At 40.7% G+C, this 11,697-nt stretch overlaps 1 protein-coding gene across 1 annotated transcript in view; it reads right to left on the bottom strand.

The window, feature by feature from the left end:
* The window catches only part of CDC42BPA (CDC42 binding protein kinase alpha), a gene marked incomplete at its 5' end in the record, with an annotated part of 173,733 nt that overhangs the window by 7,140 nt on the left and 154,896 nt on the right, over window positions 1–11,697 (bottom strand). The window contains 3 exons of the mRNA XM_082480237.1: window positions 671–828; window positions 1,815–1,932; window positions 6,905–7,090. Of these exons, the coding sequence (XP_082336363.1) occupies window positions 671–828; window positions 1,815–1,932; window positions 6,905–7,090 (462 nt within the window). The remainder of the gene's footprint in view (window positions 1–670; window positions 829–1,814; window positions 1,933–6,904; window positions 7,091–11,697) is intronic.

Below are 11,697 nucleotides of genomic sequence, written 5' to 3'. Positions count from 1 at the left end.
GACAGTTGCCCTCCAGCTTCAACCGAAAGGATATATTCAGTACCATGAAAAGCCTGTGTGATCTCTAATTTTCTCACTCCTTGGTAAGAAAATGGGCTGGGGAAGTTTTGCAGGCCAACGTCAGATTGAACCCTCCCATGTAAAATATTCCTGGTTGGAGGGACTGAGTTCAGCACTAGGCAGGGCTGCAGTTCTATCATAAGGATAGTCTTGTTCTGCACAGAATATAAGTTACTAAATCCAATTTCTGCTCCAAATGAAATTATTATATGATAATTCTTAAATTATTGTTCATTCCAGGTACTCTGAGTACAAAATGTCTGCTGTGAAATGGTTGCTAAGATAGCTTAAGAGTCTTTGCAAATAAAGGGCAGAAGGAACATCACCACTTCAAGCTGTGATAGGTCCCTATCAAGCTGTTACTTTACCGGGCCAGTATTTTTGGGAGCCTTGCTACCCACATATCTCCAGCTAAGGAGCGCATGTTAAATACCAGGACCAGAGTTGACACAGTTTGACCAAAGTCTTTTCTCAGGATAGCTAGAAATACAGGAAATCCAAATGTTCATTGCCAATGACTCCCAAACTTACAGCCAAACCCATGACAGAATTTAACTTCCTCACCTTTATCAACACACTTAAATTCTCTCCTCTTTCTTCTGTCACTCACCTCTCGCTCATAGTCCCTTGTTGGTGCATCGCTGCCTTGGTCCAGGCCACCAGAGGATAAGGAACCATCTGAGGGCGATGCCATAGGCTGACGCTTTGCTCCGTAGCTACCTCCTGAGAATTCCCTCCGCAAAGCACTGCCGTTTTGTGCAGATGATCCTAAAACATGCAGAGGAATTAAACCGTGGTACAGGCACCCACTCAAGGTACTAGAAATTTCTTAGCTATTTCTCTGGTTAGTTCTGCTTTCCTCCAGCATGTCCCAAGATGCTCAGCTCATGGCTTGCAGGCTGTGTAGGTTTTTATCTTGTCTGCTGCCAGCTGAAGTTTTTCCGAGGGATACTCTGGTCCCTCCCTTAGCACGTCAGCATTAGCACACTTTACCCAGCACAGACACAGTCGCTATGTTCCAACAAAGACAGCAATTGTATAAAAACTGCCATGGTGGCAGCCTAGTTCCAGTAGCCTCTTTCCTAGGGAGTAGGTGGGTTGTACTGGCAGGTACACACCACAGCAGACGTGTTTTCTGCAAGCAGTTGGCAATGTGCAACAAACATGGTGTGTGCCACAGGAAGGGAAAAAACCTAGAAAACTGGGACTGGGACACCAGTCCTGCCTCTGTTTTCACACGGTCCATTATTTAGTCACTTGCCTGGTCTCAGCACAGGTCACTCTGCTGACTCTGGCACACAAAGGCAGCATGGCAGCACCAGAAAAGGTGTTTCCAATGCAGTGCAATTCTTCCATATCAGCAGCCAGTTTTCCAATGCTTTCTCTTTGCACTAGCAGCAAGAGAGGCATCAAAAGCTCTACACATGGAGCTTGTGAAAAACTTGCCACTGATTTGAAACATGTAAGCAGCAGCAAAGTAGTCCCAAGGCTAAGAATGTAATTTTAATTCTAACATCAGTTTTAAAAAAATGGACAAATTACAAATGTGGGACTCTCAAAAGTGCTAGCTGCTTATTCATGTGCTCCTTTGAAAGCAAGATTAAGATACTGTGCTTGCCCTCAACAGAATACAGTCAGCCGTCACTTCTGAAAATCCTGTCTAGTGGTAGTATGGATAGAAGCAAATGCAGGTAGCCGTTTCCCTAAAAATACTTGTGCATAGGCCCCAAAGCAACGCAATTCTGTGTGCTTACGTGCTGCTAACCCGCTGCTTGCGCTCATCGATCGTCCTGGTTCTGTGCGGGATTTTGTGATCGATGGGATACTGACAGAGCCACTGAATACGGTCCGACTTTCCTGAGGCCGAAGATTCTGCAATGCAGACACACACAACGACATGTTCACTTATTCACTGCTGGCTCAACTTTGGATGTTATGAAGGAAGGCTCCAAAAGACATTCAAACCCCAACCTTACCAGAGCTGAATTATCTGGGCAGCAAGTCAGCAAAATGTGCAAAATAATATTCTGCAGTTTAGTGCAGAGACTGGGAGCACACAGAACGCGATAGTAAAGTGCTGAATTACATGGACATATGCAGACAACTGAAAGAATATGTCTAATAATTCAAGAATGTCCTTGAAAGAATGGTTTGCAAGCCTAATTAAGCTGCTATAGATGTATTCAAGTTATATCACATATTGCATTCTTTCTGAACACAAGCTTCCAAGGATCTTATTAAAATTTCTCTCTTTGGTGCCATCGTTTGTACCACATGTGTAACTTTATACAATAACCATGTTAATCCCTAATGCCTGCAGAGTTATGAACACATAGTGGATCAATCTGTATTTCAATTACTTATGTAATTCCAAAGGTATTACCAGCATTACTCCAGACCTATACCAGTTGAGCCAAAGTGAGAATCAGCCTCCTGTTTTCAGCCTGCTCAAAGAGGATGACCAAAGCACATGCCACTGTTTTTCTACGTATTTTGATTATCGCTCCTGTTTTGCATCCTGAGAGTTCCAGTGTGATTTTCTAAATGGTAAGTTACTGGACTGAAGTGGTCCTTCACTGAGGGAAGAGATAAAAGACAATTTCTCTACTTGGATATGGTAGTTCCTTAAACATAAGTTGTCATTAAAAGAAGAGAAAAGGGTACTTTGAAATGAGTTCTAGGAGATTTTATTTCTGCTTCTGTTAACTTACAGCTGACCTTAGGGGAAAAGGGTTCTCAGCTTATTTAGCTCATTTCTCTGTATATGAGCTGGCTTCTTAGTCCAGAGGGACTTTCTAATGCGCATGCGTATCATTTCATCTCTGGCTAAATATGAGACTTGCTCCTGCTCCTACCATGGTTTGCATTAGCATTAACTAGAATTAGGTTTAGGGAACCTTTACAGATGTAGAATTTGAAAAGAACTGCAGGTAGCTCTGAGAATTACTTTATTTCCACTTCACAAAACAACCCCCCAATAACTGTTAATTTCTTCCTATTTATATTTAATTATTTCCTCATCCTTGCTCTGAGATAAAGTAGCCACACATAAAACAACACTTGCAATTGCAATGCCTTTTAAAGCTAAGATGTTATGGAAATTTCATACCAGAACAAAGATTCCACCCCCTACAAGGGTATTCTCAGAGACCCTCAGGTAGTACCCATTTCTCTATCTGTATTTTAAAACGGATAATTAAATAGAGGCTTTGTAAAGAACAGATTTTATGCAATTCAGACTTTATCAGATAAATGTTACCAACCTGCTGTCAATCCAGTCTTACAATGATCCTTAGAGTCATTGCTATAACAGGCCCCTTTGCTCTTACAGTCAACCCTTTGCTTCTTATTCTCCCAGTGGGCTAGAAGTGGCTGATTTTTAACATGCAACAAACAAGAAAGAAGTAAATCCCTCCTCCTGTTCCTAGATCTCTCTCAAACACCAAAGAGAATCAGAGACCTTACAAATGAAAAAGGCCTGTTTAATTCTCCCCTTGTCCATAGCTGCACTATTCTCAATGAGGATTTATACCTGAAGGTTTAAAAAAGTCTCTTAAATAATTTATGGGATCATACTGCAGTCTCTTGCTTACCCCCCCCCCCCCCCCCCCTTTCTTTTTTTAAAATGTGAACAACCAACCTACTTTGGAGTACAAAATACTAAATTTCTGCTCCTGTGTCCTTCCGCACGCAATAAACAATCTGAGTTACAGATATGAGTATAAGCATCCCGGCTGTACATAAACAATGGAGGCGCTCCCCTGACAACACACAAAGGAACTAATGGGCTAAGGAATGAGTTACTGCTGTGTTTTGAGAAACAAAGGGAATTCAAGTGCAGCACCAAGCAAACCTGTGCACTGAGGTTAGTACACTGGACTTGCAAGGAAGGTCTTTTGTACTGGAACCTACAATAGTTCATTTTGCAAAGAGAACAATTACATTTAATGGTAAGGCAATTAACCTCCTTAACAGTGACTGAGCAGACAACATAGAGGCATCAGGGGAAGGAGGAAATGGGTGGGTGTGTGAAAAAGAGTAATTTATTTTAACAGTGTATTCTAATGATGTTTAGTTTCATGACGTCAGTTTGCAAAGTCCATGTAATTCCTTGTAGAAAGTTTCTCCACAAAGCAAGTCTTTCATTGTTCTTTGTTGTAAAAATAAAATAAGCACACACCAGAGACCCTGGCATTTTAGACCAAAACCCCTGGAAGTGATACGCACATGATGCAGAAAGGGGATTCAAACAAAAATAAATGGCGGTTATTAGCGGTAGTTATAAAGCAGCAAAATGCAGCAAGTTAAAAACAAATACAAATAAAAAAAAGAAACCTAAGCTTGCTTTACTTCGAGACAAAAACCCCTCATTTAGAGCAACAATTCAAATCCTAGCAGGAAAATTCATTCCCACTGCTGAACCAAATGGAGAAAGATGAGACGAGAAAAAAATCAGCAGCAGAGAAGCTGCTTGCTGAGCAAAGTTAATCACTGTGAAATAGGGTGAAAGGCTCAAATTAGTTCAGCGCATCCCATTCCCAGCCAGAGAAGGGAGCTGCTGTGGAGGTGTGGGTTATGGACGTGCAATCGCTGCTACGCTCACGCTCTGCATTGTTACCCAGCCTCAGCTATTGCACCCACACTAACTGCTCCCACGCTGCCTTCTCAGGCAGTGGGGCCAGAACATACATACAGGGTCTAACCCAACAGTTACAACACCCATAGGAAATTGTTTGCCTATGTTTCTCTGTCCATCATGCTGCTTGTTGATGTTTTGGCATGTTTTTTTTTGTTTTAAAGTACTGATCTGTTCATGACATTATAAACCTGAGCTTTTAATTCTTCCATGAAATAATATGACAGAATCTAAAAGCCTACTTTAATGGGTCATTTTTCAACTCCCCTATGTATTCTTCCTGCCATTTTGGTTCCAATATCCCATCTGTACCTGGGACCATGGTCACCTCAGAGGGAGTGCTACTCTTCTTACTCTAAAATCTCTAAACACGAAGGAAGATGGACAGACACAAAACCAAAACTCACAGCCTTGCTTTTCATACAGCTTACAGCATCTCTACCCTCAAGCCACAAAGGAGATAAATGCTTTTCTTCATACAAGACAAACTCTAGTGCTCTAAGGAACTAACTGGCTAACAGAGCTAATCTTGACACTCCACATCGCCCACCTCACTTTATGCTAGTAGGCTGCAACATTAGGATGAAGGATGCTCCTAAAGCAAAAATTAAGAGTTATTGTCTGAAATAAAAGGGGTCATTCCTTACTGATCCCAGGGACACTACTCACATGAGAAAGGGAAGGCAGAGGGTGGGTGACAGTCTGGTGATACATCACTGCATATTAAACATAGAAAATTTTATAGTACAGTGGGATTAAAACAAGCCTGTTAAAACTAGAACTGAAATATAGCTTCAGTTCTATATGACCTATAATGACCTTCTAGGTGAGAAACAAATTCCTCTTGTGTATTTGCATCTCTCCTCCTACCAGAAAAGCCAGGGTGGATGCAGACCTGTCACCACAGGTCATGTTTTCCAAAACGCTGCAACTTCATTTTTGAATATTAATGGTTGCGACAACTGGGACTCCACAACAGTGACACATGACCATGCACACGACCAGTCAAAGCTTAGCTGTGCAAATTTGTTTTGGAGCCGTATGGAAGAGATTAATTTTCCTCCTGCATTTTTAAATTCTCTCTAGCATTGTGTGCAGGTATGTACCCAAAAGCCTTCCCGGTGATAGGGATCTACAACAGCAACCAAAAGGCACTCAAAGCAGTCTGGCAGCGAAGGTTTGCCTTGCATGTCTGAAGGGTGTCCAAAGGCCTCAGAAACCAACAGCAGTGTTTCCATTACAGCAACGGACATGGCTCAGACCCATACAAACCCTGAGCAACCAACCACCATCACGCACATCTACCTCACAGATTATTCCTGATTTATCTGCGAATCTGTCCCAAGCAGAACTGCAGGCCACAGCACGGTGGTGCAATTACAATGCACAGCACGTGCTTGCGTGCCTGTTTTAGTATGGCTTGCATTTCTACAGGACCTAGCAACCCCCACATAGTCAGCTCAGGATGCACAATACAAGAAAAAGAAAAGACCACATCCATCCCCCCAGTTTACATTCCAACTGGAAGGATATCTACAGAACAGTAGATATCAGAACCTCAGCCTCTGCTTAAATCTACCAGGATTAACAGGTCGTACATCAGGAAGTTGCCATTATCTTTGATTTTTGATCTTGCTTGTACATGTTCTAACTTCACTTACTTAGTTTAACCTAAAAAATCTCTCTGAGGCACTACCTGTGTCTTCCTCTCTCAATCTGTGTACAGTACTGTGTAAAAATTCTTGCACTCCACATGATTTAATCACAAACAAACAGTTTGAAGGTTTGATCCAACACAGACAAATCCAGAACCTTTTCTTAATGCAACCTGATACACAGCATCCTGCCACTGACTGCCCGTGATGTGACGATCACTGACTCACAGTGATGAACACTGTGGAACAGATAACTTTTCATTCAAAATTCCCACATCCTTCCTCACGATTAAAAATGCTATTCTCATAACACAAGGTTCAGCCCAGTTGTTAGACACTTTTTTTTTTTTTAAAGCCATGAAGTATCTGCGTCTTGGCATGTCAGAGCTGTGGAAAGACCACAGCTGATAGCAGAAAATAAATCAGCTGGGACAGAAGAAAGTTAAGGGGTGAAGGAAACCACTTACAAGGGTTTTTCTCCCATGTTAATAGCCAGGCAAAAGGAAAACCACACAGTGTTAGTAGAGTGAACACCTGACTCAGTCGTTCATACCCTCAGAGTCATAAAGTCTGGAGTACCGAGGACAGAGCGTGGAGGCGGGGAAAATGCAGGGTTTATGGAATCATAAGAGAGGAATTTTTCAGCTGAATTAACAGTCATGTGGTAGATGTGCTCAAAGTTGCTCGGAGAGGAGATCAGACGGGAGTGATGATGAGGGAATTGGTAAGGGGAACGCTGCTATCAAAGACAACAGAGAGAGAAAGCAATGAAGGATGGTTGTACAGGTTACATCGGCAACAGCAGTCCACAAGAGCAGTCAAACACTGAAGGACAGCCAAACAGCAGCCCTGCTCGCCCATCAACACACAGGTTCTTACATTGTCACCCCCAGTCCTCTGAGCACCTTCCTTACATGATGTCATACGGGCCTGCCACCCTGGCTGTTGCTAAAACATTAAAAACAAATAAAACCTTTAACTCATCAGGAATCGATTCTAATATTTATTATTATTTGATATTTCAAAGAGCACCACAGTTGTAAAAGGTGCTTTACAGACAGTTGATAAGCATCAGTTCCCTGCCTTGAGGAGCTTACAATCTAAAATAGAGATAACACAAAGGAAGGTGAACACGGGTGAGATGGTGTGGGGAGAAGAAAAGATGAGAATACACAACAGTTAAAGCTCGTAAGAGATTTCCTTCTGTTATTCATGCATTTTAGCAATTCCATCAAAATTAAGTATCACCCATACAACAAACAGAGTATTTCTAACAGGAGTGAACAGTGTTTCGACAGGACAGGGACACAAGTTGGGTGGGAAGGTGAACTGGTCAGTGTCAGACAACTGGGACAATTTACTCTGCTGTAGACAGACGACACAAGGCCTATGTCCTTCTGCACACTGACTGAAGCCTTACAGTGCTTTCATGATGAACACTTTGCACTGCTGTCTCTGCGCTGCAGAAGACTAGACCCTTAGCAGATAAGGTGCAAAAGTATTGGGAAATTCAAACATTTTTAACAGGTCAACCGAGCAATGTGCTCCCAAAATGTGATGTAAAGAAAGAGAGGGGAGAAATAATCCTGCACATTAAACAGAAACAATTTCTAATTCATCTCTACAGAATGTGCTGACCTAAGTGCTCTTGTAATTTACAGTCATCTAAATCCAGACTTAATGGAAGAGTGTTTCAAGGCTTGGTCTCCCTCCCTGTGCCATCTGTACATGTTCAGCAGGTCAACCTGCAAGGGGATGGTTTGCCCAACGGCCACCAGCACATCAGAACACCTTTTCTAATTTCTATCTTCTAATTTTCTCTTCCCCTCGTCCAACCGATTTCATTACCTTAAAACAAACAGATCTGAGTAACATTAGAAATGTTAGGACTTAAAAAAATAAAATATGGTAAAAATACAGTTTACCCCTCCACTAAACCTAAGGCACTACGTTTTGTATGTGGAACGTATTGAAGTCTGGAAGAACATTAAGTCACATCCCAATACATATTATCAAACATTGTTACTGTTCTCTTCATTTCAGCTGGTAAAATCCAACTTTTGTTTTTTAAAAAAAAACAACACACGGTTATTATGAGGCTTTGCATGTTAAACAAAACATTAATTACCACATATAGACATACAAGACATAATATACATTAAATTGTTATTAGTCAGTTTAGCAGCATCTAAATATCAGTACAAGAAGCCACCATTCCAAGAATGGTCCAGGAAAGCAGACTTTGCTGAGTTATCTGCTCACAAAAGAGAACTAGCAGCAAAGCCAGCTACATTCCTAAAAGCCAATAAGGAAGAAAAGGGAGTGTCTAAAATCACAGTCTGAAAAGTAGAGGGTAGGCCAGCTGCAGACCATGAAAATATTTAGCCAGCATTCATGAATGTGAGAAAGCCACAATATGGCAACATTTTTAAAATGATCCTCCATGGAAGTTTGTCCATGGACTCCACCATTAGCTGCATGCATGGGGTTCCCACGTTCTTTAAAGGATACCAAATATGGGTAAGTATTCATTTACTCTAAAAGTTTCTCATTTGAAACAAGCAAAGCTTCACACGTCACCTAAAATGGAAGTATAATGGCTCATGTATAATGAGGTCAAACTGAAGCATAATGTTCAAATATAATGGCAGTCAAGACTAGCTTTTTTATGTAAAATACTTAGGCATGCAGAATATGAAAGCAAAATCAATCCTGTACATCTGATGTACACAGAGAGGTGGTCTGTGCTGCAGTAAGTGCAGTTCCAGATTTCAGATCTTCACTACAAAGGAGCATCCACGATAAAGTGGCTTCAAGGGACAAGAGGGCAGAGGGAGGCCAGACTGTACGGCCAGTTAATTGGTGACAGGCTGCTAGGGAAGAAAAACATGTAAATAAATAAGTTTGGGGATATACTAACAGGAACGATTCTAAATTGTACAAAACAAGACAATGACCCAGATCTAGTATCCACATCAATAAAATACAAATATGTACTGATAACAGCTCTGTTAATAGCAAAGAAGAACTTCTGGTTTCTGTTGTGTGGTAGCCCGCAAACTTGCTTGTCAAAGCCAGAACCCTGAGTAACTGCTCACCATGAAGTAAAGAAGGATGCAAATTTACAATTCCCTGATAACCTCTAATATTTTCTCTCTTATATCTGATCTCACTCTGAGCCTTGGGCACATTCATTTCTGCTCAAACACAGGGCTATACTGAAGTCAAGGGTGTCCGTTCATGAACAGAACAACATGGGACCAGGTTAATAGGCTGCAGTTTGCCATAAACTTATCTCACTGTTCATGTCACGTGCCTATCACATACCAAGGCCTTAGAAACAACGCACTGAGAAAGCATCTTTCCCTCTTGTGTGGCTGCGTCAGCGAGGGCAATCACATGCACACAGATACGTTGCACATTTGTAGGCATCTGATACAACATATCAAATAGCCTGAAAGAGTTTAAAACCCAATTTTCATTTTGTACATTTACAATACAAATTAAACTCCCTAAAGCTGGTCTTTTAAAAGATATTATTAAGAACAGTAGTGAGCAGAGAGCAAGCAAGCTGCTGTTGGCTCTGCATCCACTAGGCAGTTACGCCATAGCTGGAGGCAGCACAAGCGTATGTCCCCTCCTGCTCACCGCCATACCACAGCCCAGCCAAGCAAGGGCCATCGCTACCAGTTCTAATTCTGTGCTTTACTCAATTTTTGGCATTTCCCCTGAAAGAGGCAGGTTAGTAGGACTGCAGAGATAAGTTTTGATTTGATTCACATTGCATATATAAGGTAAATATATATATTAATAAATAAATATACATACATACATATATATAAAAATTGTCATTCGCTTTATAAAGTTAATCCATGTATGCTAGATAAAAGCTTGGCGGAGCTGGATATTTAGTTTGTGACAATCTCACCCATATACTGACTTCAGTGAAAGGTCACGCTGAATGAAGAAATTTGTACCAGCAGATCCAGCCAAATGTGAAGTTATTCAAAAAAGCTGGAAGAAACTGCATTCTTTCATACACTTTCTGCATTCTTGTGTCTTATAAAAAAAGAAGCTCTATCACCTCAAATAGTTGGATAAAGAGAATGTGGGAAAACTATTAGCCTTGCACTCCTTGTCCCCCCCTAGTGGTAGCCCTCTTTAAATGCAAAAATGTATTTCACCATCCACTTTCATAGAAAAACAGAAACAGGCATTCACAAAATAAAATGCTGAGATCTTTCCAACAGTTCTTTAAAGATAAATATTTTTCTTCTGAAACTCACTAATCTATTTAAAAATATGAAGAAAATGTTCCAGCTGCAAAATCTTCACACATACTAAGAAGCAGCCCCCCAAAAATAATAAAAATCTATTCACATTTTTGGACAAGGTACAAATCTAGTGAAATAGTTCCATGTCCTTGTAAAGAAACTGCCATACAGACGCACTGTACACAGGGTTGGATGAGTATTCTTCACCTTGTGTACTGATTCTCCAGGGAATGTCCTCTCTATTTCCATCCTCTCTTTTAATTCTAAATTTATTTTTCAAATAAAACATTAGACTCAATACATAACATCATATGCACACACAACTCCTTTTCTCCTATTTTTGTGCCTGAGAAACAAAGTAGGTAGTTTGGAAGAGGCTAAAGGAAAACTTATTCCAGCCAAATACCTTACAGGAAGCTGTTGGAAAAGAAAAAGCTGTCTGGACCGAAGTAGCTCTTGACAGAACACTTATTTCCTAATCTCAAGTTACACTTTCAAATTCACACACTTCCAAGTCCCATGATTCTGTATCCGTTAAGGTAGGAACACAAATACAGTATGATACTGCAAGGAGCTGCTGGAAAAATACATGTCAAGTTTGCTTTATCTGCAGTGACATCTCCCAGCGTTAAGATTGATACCTACTTGCAAGAAGGACTTTTTATTAGTAACTTCAAAAAGAAGCTGCAGCAGTGGAACAAGCAGAGAAATCAAATCTATATTGTACACATTTTCAAATGTCTTCTCACCACATTTAAGTGTGGAAAGTGACTCATGAACATCTTTCAAAACATCATATTGATTGGTAAGAAGCAAAGCACCAGTCCAAACTTCAAATATGACCTCTGAGTTAATACAAGGCTTGCGTAATTAGAATTAGTTTAAAGCTAAAAGCCATTTAAAGATGACTTAGCTGAAGAAATATTAATTCCCTGTAAGTCTAGAAAATCCCCTTCTATGGATAAAATTATTCCTCATTTTACATTTGCCAGATCTGGGGCTTGATTAAGAGTCCTTGCAGCTGTTGATTCCCGTGAACTTTCAACTACCGATGGTGTAAAATGGTATATCT

Source organism: Vanellus vanellus (genome assembly GCF_965231255.1).
Source record: "Vanellus vanellus genome assembly, chromosome: 3".
Lineage (NCBI taxonomy): Eukaryota > Metazoa > Chordata > Aves > Charadriiformes > Charadriidae > Vanellus > Vanellus vanellus.
Note: the sequence above shows the minus strand (reverse complement) of the source record. Positions and strands in the feature narration are given on the sequence as shown.